Source organism: Nerophis ophidion, linkage group LG08, assembly GCF_033978795.1.
Source record: "Nerophis ophidion isolate RoL-2023_Sa linkage group LG08, RoL_Noph_v1.0, whole genome shotgun sequence".
Classification (NCBI taxonomy): Eukaryota; Metazoa; Chordata; class Actinopteri; order Syngnathiformes; family Syngnathidae; genus Nerophis; species Nerophis ophidion.
Genome location: NC_084618.1, coordinates 46,711,751 through 46,732,897, shown reverse-complemented (window position 1 = coordinate 46,732,897; position 21,147 = coordinate 46,711,751). Strand labels below are relative to the sequence as shown.

Sequence of the window (21,147 nt, the reverse complement as noted above, 5' to 3'; positions counted from 1 at the left end):
ATTTTAATTTAATTCTTCATTTTAGGTTCTGTTTTTTCGACAAAGAATATTTGTGAAATATTTCTTCAAACTTATGATGATTAAAATTCCAAAAAATTATTCTGGCAAATCTAGAAAATCTGTAGAATCAAATTTAAATCTTATTTCAAAGTCTTTTGAATTTCTTTTAAAATGTTTGTTCTGGAAAATCTAGAAGAAATAATGATTTGTATTTGTTTGAAATATAGCTTGGTCCAATTTGTTATATATTTAACAACGTGCAGATTGGATTTTAACCTATTTAAAATGTCATCAAAATTCTAAAATTAATCTTAATCAGGAAAAATTACTAATGGTGTTCCATAATTTATTTATTTTATTTTATTTTTTCAAAAAGATTCGAATTAGCTAGTTTTTCTCTTCATTTTTTTCCGTTGAATTTTGAATTTTGAAGAGTCGAAATTGAAGATAAACTATGTTTCAAAATTAAATTTGAATTTTTTTGGGTTTTATCCTCTTTTGAACTGTTCAATTAAGTGGTTTTTTTTTCATCATTTATTCTCTACAAAAAACCTTCTGTAAAAGGAAAAAAAATGTACGACGGAATGACATTTTTATTTATTTATATAGATTTATTTAATAAAGGTAAATTGAGCAAATTGACTATTTCTGGCAATTTATTTAAGTGTGTATCAAACTGTTAGCCCTTCGCGTTAATCAGTACCCAAGAAGTAGCTCTTGGTTTCAAAAAGGTTGGTGACCCCTGGCCTATAGTGTCCAGGGCCAGCTTTCCCGACATCCTTTGGAGGGGCCGCCTAATTGCAGAACGTACTCTCACTGACCCTCACCTGGCTTGTCAAATGGTCTAGTCCTGATGTGTCCATAGTGTCTGTGATTATGTTTTTCTGTGTGTTTTGCAATTTAACTTTTGTGCTAATTCCACAATATTTATGTTGAAGCTGTTTTTTTGCTGACACATTGCTTAACATGTACTGTCCTAATTTGAATAAATAAAGAAAAGAAAAACATAAACGTAAGTAATTCAGGTCAATTATCATGAATTATGGTTTGACATTAAAAAAACAAAGCACTCACTGATATGACCCAATCCAAACCACCTTCCCTAATAATGGCAGAAAACCCCCCCACACACGGTCACACTTAACAATATATATATATATATATATATATATATATATATATATATATATATATATATATATATATATATATATCTTAGGTAAGGCAGTAGTTCTCAAATGGGGATATGCGTACCCCTGGGGGTCCTTGAAGGTATGCCAAGGGGTACGTGAGATTTTTTTTTAAATTCAAAAGTCCTTCATAAATATATTTATTGAATAATAAGTTCATAAACTGTGAAAAGAAATGCAACAATGCAATATTCAGTGTTGACAGCTAGATTTTTTTTGTGGACATGTTCCATAAATATTGATGTTAAAGATTTCTTTTTTTGTGAAGAAATGTTTATAATTAAGTTCATGAATCCAGATGGATCTCTATTAGAATCCCCAAAGAGGGCACTTTAAGTTGATGATTACTTCTATGTGTAGAAATCTTTATTTATAGCTGAATCACTTCTTTATTTTTCAACAAGTTTTTAGTTAATTTTATATCTTTTTTTCCAAATGGTTCAAGAAAGACCACTACAAATGAGCAATATTTTGCACTATCATACAATTTAATAAATCAGAAACTGATGACATTGTGTTGTATTTTATTTTTGATCTTTTTTTTCAACCAAAAATGCTCTGCTCTGATTAGGGGGTACTTGAATTAAAAAAAAGTTCACAGGGGGTACATCACTGAAAAAAGGTTGAGAACCACTGATGTAAGGCATCAATAGCCTTGTCCCGTTCTCTGCTGTCATTGTGTCAATTGTGTCTTTTGTTGTCGCCAATGTTATTATATTTGACAGAATTTGCTCGGAGGTATAAAGGGAACGGCTATTTGTGCGGTCAAGTAGAACGCCATCAGAGTTTCAAGTTCAAAAAGCGGCGCTGTTGCCTTCACTCTCACACTGAGTGAGCAGCAAGGGCAGGCAGCATGTCTCCCAAGCAAGGCTGAACACATCTGCTGGTAAGTGCCTTCTCACCTCCTTTTTGACACCAACTCCAACAACTTTCCATGTTATTTCAGCTACAATGGACTCATTTTGTGGATCATGCACTTTATCATGGAACAGTATCGTAGTACGCACGAGGTTGACTCATTTTGCAAGTTTTTACAGTGGAGCAAATTGCCAAGGATGATTTATCATTTTTGTGGTCATTAGACTTTTTGGATGTGTTACATGTGTTGAAAGTAAAACAATGACAAGCAAGTGAAGTAAATAAAGAAGAAGACAAGAGAAAAGTACCTGCGGGAACCGAAACTCTGAATCGCTCAGAGAAAATGTAAAAAATGTTGATTATTATTATTATAATTATGAATTATGTTGTTTTGTGGATGAAATTATGAAATCTAAATGAGGATCTATCAATATCTTTTACACAACCTGATGAAACTATGGATGACAAAAGCAAAAAGTTCCCAGTACCACTTAGTTCATGTGCAGCTTTTCTCTGAGCTCACGATTGCTGCCACTCACACTATGAAAACACAAGTTTGTAGTTTGTTGATGGAATAATGGACATTGTCAGGAACACCAGAGTGCATCCTAGTCAGCAACAGTGTTGAAGACGATGTCCTGACAAGATCTATTCTTTCCTATTTTTATTTTTTCCTGCACAATTGTTAGAAGAATTGCATTTTTTTTTTCTCCACGCCGAAATATCTCTCAAAACTTAGATGTCAAGTTGAATGGCGACGAGACGAAGAGTGAATTGCAGACATGTTCCCAGGAGATGTGATGATTCTGGCTTTAATTAGTACAGCCTGTATTAGTAATGGCATCTCTTCTTTACAGGCTATGCTAATCGATACCAGAATCAGCAAAACGATTGAAGCTGTCTCGGTTGAGCTCTATGAACATAAATATAAATGTACACAGGTGTCCTGGATGGACTTTGTCATGCAAACTATTTTAGCCTCATCATGTCACCTTGTTAATTGTGAAATGATATTTTCTCCCAAGTAAGTCTTTGTGTCGATAAAAAAATTTATTAATATTTAAGATTCTTTATTCCCAAGAATATCCGACTTTAAATGTTTTTTTTTTTTAAATATTTCTGTATTTATTGCCTATTGTTTGTCTTATACTGTCCACAGTGTGTGTGTGTGTGTGTGGCCTAACTGTTGCTGGTGGGGTTAATAAAGTTGTCTGTGAATGAAATTACTACTTCACACCGCTTGGTGGCAGTAATGGGTCGCTTACAGAAGAAGGCAGTCAGGAGCCTGCAGCAGAATTAATAGAGAAGAATTTAAAACTCTGCGATGAGGTGGCGACTTGTCCAGGGTGTACGCCGCCTTCCGCCCGATTGTAGCTGAGATAGGCGCCAGTGCCCCCCGCGACCCCAAAAGGGAAAAAGCGGTAGAAATGGATGGATGGATGGAATTTAAAACTCTAACGCCAAATCTGTGGCCAGGAGATATCACATGCTGTATTTAGAATCAGTATCACAAACTGTCATTTTATTCAAACACAGCTTTTTTTGACACTCAATTTATGTAACTAAAATGTTTGCATTGATTTATTTCAAAATCAATTAAATTAATACAATTACTATACATTTTAGTATACATAAATATGTATTCAATATCAAATCTTATTAATTTAATTTAATTAATTAAAATTAATGTTTGCAAGCACAATGTGCTTGTTTAAAAATTCACTTTGTCAAAATTGATTGCATAAAATATTTTGTGAAAAATTATTCGTTACTTCAAAACTGACCCACTTTTTTGTAAATGAAGAGTGAAGCAATGGATGGTATTAGAATATAAGCCAATGAGGTGTCAAGTTTGCAGTCACGTGTCACAGGTCCGTGATGAGGCAGTTTATACAGCACTAAGGTTTCTTCACCATGAAATCAAGTCACATGTTTGCCACCAGGTCAAACGCCTCAATGTTTCATTGTTAGAACGTCATTCAGGAAGTAAGCAAAAGGCCACAGGCGAGCACCTTTGTATTTCCCATAAGGAACATTGCAGAGAAATAAAAGATAAGTTAAGATTGACGAGGGTTCAATTTTGGAATGGAAAAGTGCTTCTTTATGTGGGATACAGTATTTAAGGTATTTTGCAGTTTGGCTGTATAGTTTTGTAAACTGTGTTCAGTTTGATTAAACAGATCAGTGATGGCAGACGGTATCTGCCATCACTGCTGCTGTCAGCTACATATGTGGATTTGTCACAGGCTCAAGAGGTGCAACCCTCCCTTGGTGTTTCCTTTGATGAAGGCGCCGTGTGTCTGGCCTTGCTGATTGTCAATTACCAGTTTGGTGACAGTAACGTAGCATGCCTCACTTTCACTCGGAAAGTGTTACAGCTTGGCCACAGTTGTTTCTCCAAAGTTGGGGGTTTTTAAGCATAGTGTGATGCAGAAGTCTTCCAACAATCGCAGCTCTTCGGTCCATTCCTGTATGGCCGATGCTGGTATGGCATCCAGCATAACCCTTTTAAGCCCATTCCTTGAAGGAAAACTCTTGGCCATGAAAATCCCAGGAGCAAGAATTCATAGAGGGTCATATAAAAAGCTGACGATTGACAGAATTCCTCTTCGAGTCAAAGGTCTGTCTTGGAAGGTTATGCTGAATTTATAAAGGTATCCGATTGTACATACCATTACACTCCCAGCACTCTCTACACTGGTAAAATGTCTTGATAATGGTCCAAGTCCTTAACCTCCCTTTCTCTTTCCCCCTATGGTATTGCTGCCAATGCACCACAACTATTGGGGATCCATTTAGTCCAGTGGAAGCCTCCCCTGGCACAGAGAATTCTCAAGTAGTTACTCAGGGATATATCCTCCTCCACCGAATTAATGTGTTTCTTCTATGACCAACCCTTTGTTCTATGCTTTGGGACATTCTTATGCTGGAAAAAGCACCCACTACCCACCTTCAGAGCTCTGATCAAAGGAATAGAGTTGTTTCTTCAGGACAATCCACATTGATGAACAATCTGATTTACATATTGTAAATGAGCCAGATTATAGCATAGTTCCTAATTTACATATGTAGTCCCAAGACAAAAACACAAAAACACAGAAGGACAATAAAACATTACAATCTCAAAAACACAGAAACAAGAAATAAAAACAATGAAATTAGTCAAAGTGTCGAAATTACTGGGAACTTTTAAGAAACAATCTAAGGGTTTTTTAACAGTGTAAAAGGTAGGACATTCTCGATTATTAATGGGAAGTCTGTTCTGGAAATTACTTCCTTGGACTGACAAAACGGTTTGTCCAAACATTGTTTTTCTGTAGGGGATGTCAAAGTCTCCTTTGGAGGAGGCTCTGGTGCCAAAACCTCTTTCAGTTCTGAGTCCTCAGGAGAGTGGCGTTGGGGCTACTCCATAAAAAATTGTATAAACTAAACAGCTGTTTTTAAAATTAATTACATTTTCAAAGTTAGGCATTTTATATTTTACCAAATTGTTGCACTTATGGAATGACAGGCTTTTGATCAAGGATTTTTAAAATACCAATTCTATTGGGCTTATTATTGTATTTCCAGTGAGTGACCAGGTTGTGATGCAGAAATCTATGTGGAAAAATATCGAGTGTAAAAACATCTTAACAGCCAGAAGGTCTTATATGTTTAAACTCATGTAGATTGAACTTGATTATTTTTGCTTTGAGTTTGATTTGTTTTTTAAAAGAAAGTGTTGGGTCCAGTGTGACCAAAGGTACTTGAACTCTTCTACAAAATCAAGCTCAAATTACCCAGGAACACACCATACCACTCTAGTTTTATGTTGTTGTTTTTTTATAAACATCATTGAAACAGTTTTGTTTGCGTCTGCCTCACAATACGAAGGTCCTGCAGTCCTGGGTTCAAATCCAGGCTCGGGATCTTTCTGTGTGGAGTTTGCATGTTCTCCCCGTGAATGCGTGGGTTCCCTCCGGGTACTCCGGCTTCCTCCCACTTCCAAAGACATGCACCTGGGGATAGGTTGATTGGCAACACTAAATGGGCCCTAGTGTGTGAATGTGAGTGTGAATGTTGTCTGTCTATCTGTGTTGGCCCTGCGATGAGGTGGCGACTTGTCCAGGGTGTACCCCGCCTTCCGCCCGATTGTAGCTGAGATAGGTGCCAGCGCCCCCCGCGACCCCAAAAGGGAATAAGCGGTAGAAAATGGATGGATGGATGGAACAAACATGAGTTAAGAAGCCAATTCTGAAAACTCATTAGGGCTGACGAGAGGATGGATGATGCTTCCTGTGTGCTTTTAGCAAAGGATAATCATCACCATACATTTGAAAGTTAAATTCATGCAAACATTTGGCAGGTCATTTATACATAAAGAAAGCAATCCTGGTCCCAAAATACAGCCTGGTGGAGCCCCGACTGGGCACTCAAGATAGAAAGACAATAAACTACCAACCCTCACTGATTGTCTTCTGTTGGACAAGTAAGATTGAAACCAAGCAATGGTATGTTTTGCAAAGTTAAAGTGAGTAAGTTTAGACAGTAGAGCTTGATGGTTGACTGTATCAAAATATTTTTTTAAGTCTAAAAAGACTGCACCAGCACAGATAGTTTTATCCAGCAAGGACTTCACTGTTTGTACAAAAGCACAGAGGTTTCCATCCAAGATCTGACAGTACATGGTCCCTTTAATTGGGCCCTCAATGGTCTTCTTGAGGTCATATTCAGCATTTGTCTACCTCTAAACACTAATTCTCAAGTTGATGCCAAACAGCTCAATTTTGCTCTAATCTAAACAAATCATATTCCCCTTAAATAACCCTTCTGATTCACTCATATGTTTATTGACAAACTTCCAACAGTGCCTGAGATGTGCCTTTAGGATCAAGGGGACCTTGTGTAACCTTCTGGAGTGTGTTGTGTTACCAATGGTTAACTTGGCTACTATGGTCCCAGCTCACTTGGGATCATTAACAAACCCATACTCCGTAATTCTGGGCTCATCTGCCACAGCTCACCTCATAATTCTTTATAATCCTTGACCCACAGGTCGGAATAAGACCTATGCATTATATCAGAGGTGTTCAAACATTTTCCAGCGAGGGCCACATAGAGAAAAATTGAAGGTTGCGAGGGCCACTTTTATACATTTTGTGAATGAAAAATACCCAAACCAAAACAATGAAGGTGAACTTATGCTAAGATTTGAAAAACACTTCAACATTTTATCTTTGTGTTACAGATAACAAAGCAATAAAATCGTTCATGATTATTCTAATAATGATTTTATTTGTATTTATGTTAACTGTGCTCTAAAGTAAGCTTGTATTAACTAATATTGCTATTTATACCGTCAACCTAAACGCTTTTAAGGGCTTAAGTACACTCAAAAATATATCATGTCTCACAAGAAATTTGTACACTTTTTCATCATGACAGGACACACGGAAATCATCAAAGTCCTTAAGACACTCAGGTTGTCAGCCATTTTGGTTTTCAGGTCCCATTTTGGGATATTTGGTCCCGTTGAATTTCTCATAGTTTTTTGTTCTAATTTGGGACGTTTTTAGTTTTTCTATAGAATGTGTCGCGGGCCAAAATTGGGCTGCGGGGTGCAAATGGGCCCCAGGCCTTACTTTAAACACCCTTGCATTAGATATATAGATAGATAGTACTTTATTGATTCCTTCAGGAGAGTTCCTTCAGGAAAATTAAAATTCCAGCAGCAGTGTACAGAATTGAGATCAATTAAATGAACAATTAGCATCTTATTATTATGTTTGAGAATACACCTGGGAGAATACTTCACAAATGGCCACAGAACATGTAAAAACATCAACATCAAATTAATCGGTCACTTTGAGTCCTGCTTTGGTCCTTCTTGGTTGGTCTTAATTACAAATGAGGGAAGGCTGGTTCATGAGTAGGTATGAGTATTATTTACACTTTTGGATTTCAGATTCAAGACTTTTTTATATTCAAATGTAAATCCAATCGAATTGTGATCAATCGATTTGGAGCCTTATGAATCAAACTATAATCAATTTGAGAAATTACCCATGACACCCTTTAACACTTACTATATTGAGATTACCCAAAAGGAGCAGGTGCTCGTACTCATGTACGTCTTGTTGCTGGTCTGGTGGGACTAGCGGAGGTAATAGAAGACAGGGTCTGGACATCCCTGCTTGGATTGGTCCACAACCCAAATAATTGGTAGAAAATGGAAAGGTGGATCAAGTTAATAATCACATTGATTTTGCTTCTTCTAACGTTTTTTCTCCACTCTTCTTTTAGACATCCATCGGTCATCATGAATGCGACCTCAGAATCTCATCCAGCCTTCGTGCAAGCTACTTTTGGTACAGTTTAACACTAAGAGCCATTTCTACAAGCTGATTAAAGTTTAATCCTACATCTTACCACAATGACAGCAGGTACAGTCGGTTGACAGTAATTGTGGTGTTGTTGGCTGTCATGGTCAGGCTTGAATAATTTCCTGCCTTGCTGGTTTCCTTTTTTTTTTTCCGTTTTTTGGTTAGCTTGGTGTGAGGATGTGAGCTGGGCGGTGAGGCAGATGGACTCAATTAGTAATTAATGTCATTCAAAATGACAGCGTCCTTACTAGGAAGACACCAGAAGATTTTGCTGACATTCTAGTTCTTCTTTTCTTGTGGTTTTTAAAATGCATTTTGGTGTTGGTGTTTTCCTGGTTTGAATCGCTGCTCAGCTTTTTGGTTTGTAGCTGAACAGTTTGCAGTAACAGTAAAGAGTTTACCAAGTAAACATTTCTGGTAATTCATATTCTCTGTGTTTACTGACACATATTTCTTTACTCTGTTACTCCCATTTTTTGAAGCAGTGTTTTCCAATATTGTACTGGCCTTTTTTCATGCATTTTGGTAGAGATGCTCAATGCTGACCTTATTACTGATAGCCGATATTACAGCCCTTCATTCCCAATACTGACATTACCTGATATCAATATATTCAGCAGATCTTTCAATGCCAGCTAATATCTTGTTCGAAGTATTGCAGGAAGACATATTCCCCTCATTTGCATAACTAAAGCTTTAAAGTCAATACAAATTGAATATTTACAATCCGAAGGGGAGAATTGTAAATTATTAATCATCGTGCCAGGGCTGCACAAGTTCTTGGACTTTAAGCGCCACAATTAAGTTTTGAGCCTGATCTCAATGAGTCGCTAATCACATGATTTGGGCAGTACATGGTATTTTCTTTTGCATTGGTGTGGGAGACGTAGCCACCCCAGTTCTATTCTCTCGGCAGGGTCTTTGAGGGTACATGGGAGTTTGCCCGATCAGTCTATATGTGCTTTGATAGAGTATGGGGTATCGGATCGCCTGTATGATCATGTGTCAGAGTTTGGTCAGCATTGCTGTCAGTAAGTCAGACCTTTTTCCAGTGAGGCTTGGACTCTGCTAGTGCTGCCCTTTGTCACTGGTTCTGTTTACAACTTTTATGGACAGAATTTCTAGGCGCAGTCAAGGCTTTGAGGGGATCCGGTTTGTTGGCTGCAAGACTAGCTCTCCTGCTTTTTGCAGATGATGTGGTCCTGTTAGCTTCATCTAGCCAGGATCTTCAGCTCTCACTGGATTGGTTTGCAGCCGAGAGTGAAGCGACTGGGACGACAATCAGCACTTCCAAGTACGAGTCCATAGTTCTCACACGGATAAGGGAGTGCCAGCTCGAGGTTGGGGAGGAGACCTTACCACAAGTGGAGGAGTTCAAGTACTTTGGAGTCTTGTTCACGAGTGAGAGAAGAGTGGATCGAAGTCTGCAGTGAGGTGGACCTTGTATACATCCGTCATGGTGAAGAAGGAGCTGAGCTGGAAGAAAAAGCTCTCAATGTACTGGTCGATCTACATTCCTATCCTCAGCTATGGTCAAGAGATTTGGGTTATGATCGAAAGGACAAGATCTCGGATACAAGCAACAGAAATGAGTTCACCCCGTCGGGTGGCGAGGCTGTCCCTTAGAGATAGGGTGAGAAGCTCTGTCATTTGGGAGGAGCTCAGCGTAAAGCCGCTGCTCCTCCACATCGAGAAAAGCCAGATGAAGTGGTTTAATACCTCAGGATCCCACCAGGAGAAGCTGGACAAAGTGGCTGGGGAGAAGGAAGTCTGGGCTTCTCTGCTTAAGTCATTACCCCCGCGACACGACTTCGGATAATTGGAAGAATATGGATAGACGGATGAAAAATTATAAATGCAACACTTCTGTTTTTGTTTCCAATTTTAATGAGCTAAACTCAAAAATCGTATGTATTCCTTAAACCGATTACTATTTTTTTCCATTTCAGATGGCTCATACTCAGAAGTGGCAATATTATCTGATCGTGTTGGTGGTTGGAATCAGCAAAATATCAGCCATATTATTTTGCATGAAGCAAACTTCACTGAATCATCAGGAAATAGGACAGCGAGCCAGGCAGCAAATGACTTTGACCCATTAGGAGGACACTCGGTGTGGCAGGTAACAATCAGATGAGCGTATTTAGAGCTAGAACCAGCATGAAAACACCTGATGTATTATAATTGTTTTGTTTTTTAGATTAATGAATTTACGACATTCTGAATACACTCACTTTATAAACACCAAGGGTGCTCACACGTTTTCAGCACTGATCAAATGACCAAGTCAAGGTGATGTACTTTGATATAGCCTTAGCACAAACTAGCAGTGTGAGGCGTTTCTCCATTGGCTTTGCTGTAATAAAGGTCCCCTCTGGCATTTTTTCCCAAAAAATTCTGGTCTGATCACAGTTAAAAAATGTGGTAAGGTAGAACGCCCCCTTTGCTGATAAAATCCTTGAAGCAGCAGCTCTGACTGAGCAGCCTCACTATGCTGCACTAGAGCTGTGATTGACAGCTCCTCTTTTTAAACGTTTCCAAACACCCACAGCCGGCTTTAAATTGTTTTTCTGTGCCGGTTCCAGCAAGGTCACTTTTGGACATCAAGTTGCCATATAAATGGCGAGCCTTCTCTCAAGTGTCATCAAAATGGCAACCCCCACTGAGTCAGCAGCGGCATACAAAATGGAGGAATACATTTTCATTATTTATGATCTTGGACTGCGCTACAAACATGACGCTGCCACCAGGAATGTATGACGGAAGATGCAGGTCCAAAGCAAAGAAAGACCGGTGGGGGAGTTTTTTCAAAGGAAGTAGTGTGGAACTATCAAGCTGGTGGCTATTTATTGCTACCACGCACATTTCCGATAGTTGACATTAGCATTAGCATTTTGATTTGTGCATCAAAAGTCACTTACTAGTTTAGCAAGAACAGGGCCAAGGCAGAATCAGTCTGAAATCTCTCATCTTTGAGCTCACACCAGAAGAGTGAAAACCGGAGCAATGTTGATCCTGACTGTCCTTTTAACCGAGTAAGCTCCCTTTTTTGTCTCCTCTAACAAAACTTTTTGTTTCTTTGGTAGTTTTGAAACGTTTGCTATGATAGCAGTAGTTGCACAATGGTATTTGCGTCGACCTCTGTCTTTTTAACGAATGGGTTAAAGGGGAGCGATGTATGCCGTAAAGCAAGTCAGCATATGTGTAGTTTTGTGTGTGGCAGGGTTCCTGCACCCTCCTTAAAGTTGCTTAGTCCCAGGACAAAGGTGTCATTCACCTAGTTGTAAGTCCATGTATCATCCCAAAAGTTATAAACGTACTTAGTGCTGCTTTAATGGTACACATTTAATAAAAATACAAACATGATACACGCATATAGTAGATATGTCTGTACAATAATAAAAAAAAAAGATTAACTTGAAACCAGTATTATCAGACAGGTCTTGCAAAGGCCATTCCAGTGATGTTAGTATCATTTCCTGTGATAAATATTAAGAATATTATGGACTTTCAAAACTGGTAATAATGCACTAACTTGTGGTTAACTCCTTCAATATAAAGTCAGTGGGGATCAAGACTTTAGCTGTGATCTTTTTTGTTTAAAATGTAATAACTTTCTTAATATTTACGCCATTTTAAAAAGGTTGGTATCATTGGAAAGCTTGCTGAACAAAGAAAAGGACAAAATAGGTTTTACAGTTACGGTCTATTTTTTATTGATTAAACCTATGCAATTAGAAATGGAAGTGACAAAAAATTTGAGTAAACATGGCTGCTTGGACTTGGCTTGTGAGTCACAAAAACAAACACCTAGAAACAATCAGTATGCAAATCGACAAATTCTTAAGATAAATTGGCAGTTACACAGATACGATAGATGTAAAACTTATATTTTAGCAGGGATCCTAAAGAACATTTTACTCACCATACATTTTTTTTGCAGGGGAGTGTAAAATTGTGTCATCCTTTTGTGGCGCAAGTTCTTGTCCAATTTGAAATTTCGATATTCTGGATAAACTAGAATATTTTTTGTACGTCATGAGTATTATAGTGGTGATGAAAACAACGCGAAAGAAGTTGAACTCTGAAAACAGCCGCCGAGTCGCTACTTGTGATGGCGCGATCAGCAAGAAACGCTTTGAGTGACCACTGCGGACAGCCAATGATTTAATACAATACATTCTACTTACAAATTAATAACATTTTATTCACAAGTTTAAATATCTTCAAAATTGCACAAATATTATCTGCATTGTTGTTTGGGTCTGAATTGAACTACAGTCAACATGATTAAGCTAATTGCATGAATAAATAACTGAAACATGTGTGTAACAGTACACAAAAATTTCGGTTCGATACATACCTCGGTTTAGGGACACAGTTTGGTTCATTTTCGGTACAGTAAGAAAACAACAAAATAGAAATGTTTTGGTTATTTAAACAATGGCTATATCCTTTTAACATTGGGAACACTATAATAATTCTGCCCACGTCAATCAACATTAAACTGCCTCAAGTTGTTGCTCAGATTAAATAGTGTGAATGTTGTCCGTCTATCCGTGTTGGCCCTGCGATGAGGTGGCGACTTGTCCAGAGTGTACACTGCCTTCCGCCCGATAGTAACTGAGATAGGCGCCAGCGACCCCCTTGCCCCCCCCCACACACACAAAAAAAAAGGGAATAAGCAGTAGGAAATGGATGGATGGATAACAATTTTCTTTCTTCTACATATTAAAAACTGCAACATTAAACGGTTTCAAGTCAACTCATCATGCTTAATTTATTACAGCATTTGGGAAGCCTGTAGTTGATTTTTATGATGTAAATGTTATATTTGTATCAACATGTGATGGAAGGTACCCTGCCATTCAAAACTAGGCTGCTACATTACTAATGAATAATGTAACTATAGCTAAAAAATAGTACAATAGCAATAGGAGAGACTATTCATCCCTGAACACCATGGAGTTCATGTAGGCTTAATGATGAACTTACATAAGTATATCAACTATCACAGACAGAAACTCTTCATTTAACATCATGTCCTTTTTTGCTGCTTCAACACAGCTCAATCAACACAGAAAAAGGTAAAGTTAAATAACAGACAGACAGAGCTTTGCTGTCGTAACACACACAAACACACACGCTCTGAATACGCACTGCTGATTGGCTTTTATCGCTCTGAATACGCACTACTGATTGTCTGTTACCGCTTTGCGTGTAACCAATCAGATGGTTGTGTGGGTGGGACAATGCTGGGTGCTGTTTACAGACAGACACAGAGGCAAAACAGAGCGGAGCAGCTTAAGACTTTAGAATAGGCGGCTACTTAATATGTTCGTGTGGAAACTCGAACATATTAAGTACCGAACCGGAACGAAACCCCCGTACCGAAACGGTTCAATACAAATACATATACCGTTACACCCCTAGTGTATATATACACAGTACATATATTTGTGTGTGTTTATATATATATATATATATATATATATATATATATATATATATATATATATATATATATATGTGTGCGGTGTGTATATATATGTGTATATATACACAGTACATATATGTGTGTGTGTGTATGTACTATATATATATATATATATATATATATATATATATATATATTTATATATATATATATAACTATAAAAGTAGACTACTTTGTAATGTTAAATTACAGACAGAAAGCATGAATGATATCATAATTTTTTTCTCTGCTTCTTTCATCTTCAGGTTATAGTAATTGTCTTCCTTACCGGCTCACTGTCACTGGTTACAGTTGTCGGCAACATCTTAGTGATGCTGTCCTTCAAGATCAACAAGGCACTGAAGACTGTGAACAACTACTACCTCCTGAGCTTGGCGTGTGCTGACCTGACCATTGGCACACTGTCTATGAACTTGTATACCACCTATATCATAATGGGGCAGTGGGCTCTGGGACCAGTGGTCTGTGACTTGTGGCTTGCAATCGACTATGTAGCAAGTAACGCTTCCGTCATGAATCTTCTCGTCATTAGCTTTGACAGGTAACCCATTGTGTATACTTAGCTATATTGGGTGTTAACACCTCATTCTGTAAGGTTGAGCTTCTGAATCGGAGGAATACAAATCCTGCGGACAGAAAAAAATTGCCAATAGTTGTTGAATATATTTTAGTCTGTTCAATGTGGTAGTAATTAGTGAGGCGTATAAACCGCTCACAGACAATTCAGGTGCGCGATCACTGCTTTCACGCGGCTGTACTTGTGTGCTGTGCAACACATAATACACGGTTTATCTATACAACAACATTTAAATGAAATGACTCTTTGAGGATTACAGTTTGTAAAAAAAATTCAAAAACATTTCCGGACTTAATAAGTTATAGTACATAAACATAATAAATCATATTTTGTTTATTTCTGAACACCCTCCCATAGGGATTGTGGTCCTTAACGTACTGTTTATGCCAGGTTATGTCTGGTAATGTGTTGTTTCTTGAAGATCTACACAAATTAATTTTGAACAGATTTATGCTTTTTGGACCAACATGAACGAAAGCCAGACAATGAAATAGCGCTTAAAAGTTATTTTGGGGAGTAAATTGTGAACATAAAAGTGTAAAAATCAAGGGAACACTGTACTCACAATTAAACCTTTAAATAGTCCTAAATTCCCAAGGCTGGTAAAGTAAGAAAGTCCGGATGCAAAAAACATTTGATTGGTTTTCCAGGTGATAATAATGTTCAATGAAACTATATTGGGGAATAAATATTTAGCTAGTTCTGCCATTTATATGTAAAAGATACAGTGCATCTGTAAAGTATTCACAATGCTTCACTTTTTCCACATTCTCTTATGTTACAGCCTTATATCAAAATGGAATACATTAATTTTTGTTTTCAAAATTCCACACACAATACCTCACAATGACAATTGGATTTTTTTTTTTTATTGTTTATTTTTGCAAATGTATTAAAAATCAAAACATTAAAAATCCCATGTAAATACATATTCAAAGCTTTAGCTAAATACTTTGTTGATGCACCTTTGGCAGCAATTACACCCTCAAGTATTTATTAATACGATGTCACAAGCTTGGCACAATAATCTTTGGGCAGTTTTGCCCATTCCTCTTTGCAGCACCTCTCAAGCTCTATCAGGTTGGATGGGAAGTGTTGGTTTTCATCCAGCTTAAATCCATTCTCTTTATCCTAAATAGTCTCCCAGTTCCTGTCACTGAAAACCAGCCCCACAGCATAATGCTGCCATGTACATGTATGTTTTTATTTGTAATACATTTGCAAAATGTTTGGATAAAAAAAAAATATTAATAAAATCACATTGTCATTACGGGGTATTGGAATGAGGTTGTAACAAAACAAAATGGGGAAAAATGCGCTTTGCTTGTATTCCGACGTGTGACTTCTTCCCGGAAGTGAAAACCAGTGGTGGTCAACCAAGCCAAAATGGCTGTTGTACAGCAAGCAGCGTGCAAACTATCGGCGTATGTAAGAGGCAGAGATCTTCCTCAAAAAAAGATTTGTCGCGTGACATCTAAGACTATACGTCTGCTGCGTTCCCATACATATGGAACTATTGTTCTCCAGGCGTCATTCTACAGGACAAAACAGATGGAAACTTGGAACAACATGGAGATTTACGACCTGTCTGTGTGTGGCTGGGTCAAGCAAATTGGTATCAAGATTAAATATACATTGTTTTTGCTCCGCTAAGGTTACGTTTTATGATTTATATTTGCGTCTAAGCTGCCATGTTTGTTGCTGTTGCACGTGCCGTTTTACCAGTTTATCAAAATATAACTATGAATGTCAACATTGTGTATGTGCTGAAAACTTAATTTATGACTGCTGCCTTTGGTAAAAGCTTAACTTTTGCAGGTTTTGCTCACATTTGCTTTCTTTTATTTAGACACGCCGAGTTGGTGCTTTTCAAAACACTCGTAGCAAAAGTGTTTTTATGAAATACAAATAATATTAAGATAATACTTACATGGGAAATAATAAAGGTTAAAAGTATGTCACACAAACCTTTAAGAAAGTGATCAATGCCAACTGATGCATTCTTCAACTTTGTTCCCTTTGACTGGAGTGTGAGCCGCTTTTGTCATTATTGTTTCGTAAAATCTTGCACACTTCCACCGTTTTTGATAACCTCTCGAGGAACTCTGAAGAAACGCTTATCCTTCTTGCGATTTGAACGATTTGTACAGCCCAAAACAACACAAGCATAGGACTAAATGGCATCTATAGTGCCCATTGAAAACAGAGCTAGCTTGACCACTACACGTACTTAATGGGCGGGACGTGAGCCGGACACAACATCAGTAACATCTAAGCCAGTGGTTCTCAAATGGGGGTACTTGAAGGTATGCCAAGGGGTACGTGAGATTTTTTTAAATATTCTAAAAATGGCAACAATTCAAAAATCCTTTATAAATTTATTTATTGAATAATACTTCAACAAAATATGAATGTAAGTTCATAAACTGTGAAAAGAAATGCAACAATTATATATTCAGTGTTGACAGCTAGATTTTTTGTGGACATGTTCCATAAATATTGATGTTAAAGATTTCTATTTTTTGTGAAGAAATGTTTAGAATTAAGTTCATGAATCCAGATGGATCTCTGTTACAATCCCCAAAGAGGGCACTTTAAGTTGATGATTACTTCTATGTGTAGAAATCTTTATTTATAATTGAATCTCTTGTTTATTTTTCAACAAGTTTTTAGGTATTTTTAAATCTTTCTTTCCAAACAGTTCAAGAAAGACCACTACAAATGAGCAATATTTTGCACTGTTATACAATTTAGTAAATCAGAAACTGATGACATAGTGCTGTATTTTACTTATTTCTCTCCTTTTTTCAACCAAAAATGCTTTGCTCTGATTAAAAAAATTAAATTAAAAAAAAATTTCACAGGGGGTACATCACTGAAAAGAGTTGAGAACCACTGATCTAAGCAATACTTTCCGGATGCACTTTAAGGTTTGAGTCGATACTGTAGATCAATCAGTGATCCCAGAGAAAAATGTAATATAAAGATATTGATACTTTGTTTCATGTCCAAGAAGTATAAACATAAAATTCCCCAATGCAGCTCATCCTTAATTTTTATTTTATTTTACCCAAAGACATTTCTTATTTTGAGTAGCCATGATGCCTTTATTTGAAAAGTTTTAACTAGGATCTACACATTTCTATAATGGCTTCTGAACTGTGGTAGTATTAAGGCATCTATTTTTTCCCTTCAGGTATTTCTCTGTGACCAGACCTTTGACCTATCGTGCCAAGCGCACAACCAAGCGGGCCATGACCATGATTTGTTTAGCCTGGTCCATTTCTTTCATTCTCTGGGCCCCGGCCATCCTGTTTTGGCAGTACATCGTCGGTGAGCGGACGGTGCCGTCGAATGAATGCTTCATTCAGTTTCTGTCTGAGCCCATCATTACATTTTGCACTGCTATTGCTGCATTTTACTTGCCAGTCACTATCATGACAACCCTGTTTTGGAAGATCTTTCAGGAGACAGAGAAACGTGTTAAGGATATAGAGGGTCTCAAGGGTTCTGGTGCTGGAAAAAAACTAACTCAGGGGAGTATAGCTGGAAGTGATGGTGCGAATAATAGCCAGAAGGAGAAGTCTGCGTCATCGAAACAAATGAGTTCTACAAACAGGAGTGATGAGCAAAATCAGCTGCCTTCAGAAGACAAGGCCCACACCGGTCAGAGAACATGTGGTGCCTTCTTCATCCGGTGTTCATCCCTGCTACTAAGATGCCGCGGATCTAGAAGGGCCGATAATACTGCACCAGGAAAGCAGGGTAGCTGTGACAATCTTAACAACAATGAAGCTTCAGGGGGTGAAGAAGAAGTAAATGATGCAGACCAATCAAGGCTTCCTGCAGGTTGGACATAGAAAGCCTAACAAGACTTTCTAAAAAAAACGTACCTCAAGGAAACAATGTCAAAACTAATGTCTTAACTTTCTGTCTATCTATTGTCTTTAGATGGGGAGAAGTCTAAAAGGGTGAAGAACAAAGATACAAAATCAAGTCAGTCAAACCCTACACAGCCGGCTGAGACATCTCCCGAAAACACCTCAATGAAAGATGGGAGCACGGCAAAAAGGTTTGCCTCTAAATCCAAGACCGAGGTTAACAAGCGCAAGAATGAAAAAAAGGCAAATGACAAGAAAGCAGCACGGACACTGAGTGCCATCCTCTTCGCCTTCATTACTACTTGGTTGCCATACAACATCATGGTCTTGGTCAACACATTCTGCCAGGACTGTATCCCGGGAACTCTTTGGGAACTGGGATATTGGTTGTGTTATGTTAACAGCACAGTCAACCCCATGTGCTATGCCCTGTGTAACAAGACTTTTCGAACAACTTTCCGGGATATTTTGATGTGCCAGTGGAAAAACAAAGGCAAGCCTCAATGTCATCAGAGGAATCCTGCGGCTTGCCGGAAAAAAGATCAAAGGTAGACCACATGTAAAATAAATATAATTTGAATGGATTATAATGAGGAAATTGACAAAAGAATTGTTTGAAAACATTAGGGAAAAAAACAACATTCAAAAGACTGTATTTTGCAAAAGTCTTAGGCCTCCACTATTTTTATTGCTGGAATTATTTGATTTTTATTAATGATTTCAGTGAGCAGTTCTTTTCACACAGTAAAGAGTAAGTAGTAGGATTACACAAAAACTATTGCAAACAAACTTTGTTGCTGATGAAAAATCTGTCAAAATAATAGGTCGTAATATTGCGGTCCAAGTTCTCAAAAAATTGGTCCAACCCCTGTCAGTTTATCATCCTCTATGTAAAAGGATGTAACCTGCTAACTAAGATATTAGATTTGGACTTGGCCTGCACACTTTGGTCTAACATTCTAGTTATACTGTATGTGGTTATCAAAGTGTTGCTAAAACATGGTAATTAATGGTGTCCTCAGACTTTTGTACAGTACTGTACATGGTTCACAGATAGGGTCAGAAATTCCTATGCACTCAACAAAGATTTGGGTGTTTATGGCTGTTAGTGATTGCGTCATTCTTTTTCTGGACCGATGTCCTAGAACAATTACCGTATTTCCTTGAATTGCCGCAGGGCATATAGTATGTGCCTGCCTTGAATTACTGACGGGTCAAACTTGCTTCCAAAAATAATTAGCGCATGCTTAGTATTACCGCCTGGTCAAACTCGTGACGTCCCGAGTGACACTTCCCCTGTCATAATTTTCAAAATGGAGGAGGCTGATTTCAATACCGGTAATTTGAAATCGCATAAAGGGAAGAAGATTAAGAGCTATTCAGTAGGATTTAAGGTCCAAGCTCACATCACTCCCAAATTTTTACTGCATGCCTTTGGTAAGTGCCGGAGTGAGAAGAGGTTTTAAAATAATTAGCGCATGTTTATTTTTAACGCATGCCTTTGGTAAGAGCAGGAGTGAGAAGAGGTTTTAAATTAATTACGGCCCCAGCGGAAATTTAAGGAAATACAGTAATATGCCGACTCCGGGAAAAAGCAGTTACTGTATGATGTTTTCAAACTCTTTCTTTACAGTTAAATATGAAAAAACGCAGACCTAATTGATGCCAGTGGTGCCTTACCAGTGCCTCATCTTAGAATTTTGGGGAAATGTGAGCCTTTAAGTTGCGAGCAAAAATGTGGGTTAGGGGCCAGCTTTAGATATCTCTCCTCTGCTAGTTGGTGTAGCAAATGTCCCAGTAAACCCCAGGAGACACACCCAACATCCGGTGTCTCACTTTCTATCATTGGCTAATTGCTCGACAGACACAACTTTGTTTTTCTAACCATGGGAAAAAGGAAACAGATTGTGAAAGACAGTGCTGAAAGGAAGAAGTGGATGTTATTCTTTGAATTAAAGAAATAAATTATCAACAACATGACTGAGGTTTGCATTGGAAAAGCAGCACGAGCTTAACTGCTACAACCTGTGCCAAACTGACAAAGGAGCCGAAAAGCTATGACTATGCCAGAGTTATAATTATCTCTAAAGGGACAATATTTTTCCATGAAAATATAGAGAAGCTGTGGATGGTGTATTTGACATAAAAATAACTTGCAGGAGATACTGTAAAAGTCTGCTCTCCAGGGTAAACAGCTGACCCGCATGGCAAATTACAGAAAATAAGAACCTTATCTAACTACAAAAACACCGTTAACAGGAAACAATTGCTCCTCAGAGGCATCCACAGACCTGCCAAGTCTTTCTGGTTCTGCGGAAAACTCCCAGAAACTCCCATTGTCTGCCGATATTCTGGCTGAAGTTACAAACCTCTTGGATTTTGCTGTTTTTTTATGCTAATAATATAATTTAGCGTTTGTCCAGAGGTTAAAAGGGTAGCTCAGACGAGGTTGATCAACAATCACTTCATTAAAACGAACAAAAACGACATCCTTGGCATCAGTTAATCATGTTCGGCCCGCAATCTAAAGTGTATCTTGAATTTTTCTCCCTATGCATTGAGTTTGACACCCCTGCTGTACATCATTATTGCATTACTTTATTTCATAAAACTGATGTATTTGTTAGTAGTACATTCTGTTGTATTGTTTTGCTTCAATATTTTGTTATCTAGAAGTGTTTTTGGTCTTACTATAAAGCATGTGAAATGTTAAAATTGTGTTTTTGGGAGGCTTAGGACAGATTATTCGATTCCCATGAATTTCAATGGAGAATATTGATTT

The 21,147-nt window shown here is 37.8% G+C and overlaps 1 protein-coding gene across 2 annotated transcripts; it reads left to right on the top strand.

Annotated features, from left to right (window-relative positions):
* Nucleotides 1-2,005: 2,005 nt before the first annotated feature.
* Nucleotides 2,006-20,997, top strand: LOC133557842 (muscarinic acetylcholine receptor M1-like). 2 transcript variants are annotated; one of them, XM_061908688.1, is made up of 6 exons: nucleotides 2,006-2,076; nucleotides 8,331-8,395; nucleotides 10,360-10,532; nucleotides 14,153-14,448; nucleotides 17,681-18,333; nucleotides 18,436-20,997. In XM_061908688.1, the coding sequence occupies exons 2-6, from the start codon at nucleotides 8,347-8,349 to the stop codon at nucleotides 18,915-18,917; spliced, it is 1,653 nt and encodes a 550-aa protein (XP_061764672.1). In that variant the 5' UTR covers nucleotides 2,006-2,076; nucleotides 8,331-8,346; the 3' UTR covers nucleotides 18,918-20,997. The 2 variants fall into 2 exon arrangements, with proteins under 2 accessions (XP_061764672.1, XP_061764671.1); XM_061908687.1 differs by lacking the exon at nucleotides 2,006-2,076 and having other exon boundaries at nucleotides 7,814-8,395.
* The last annotated feature ends 150 nt before the right edge of the window (nucleotides 20,998-21,147 follow it).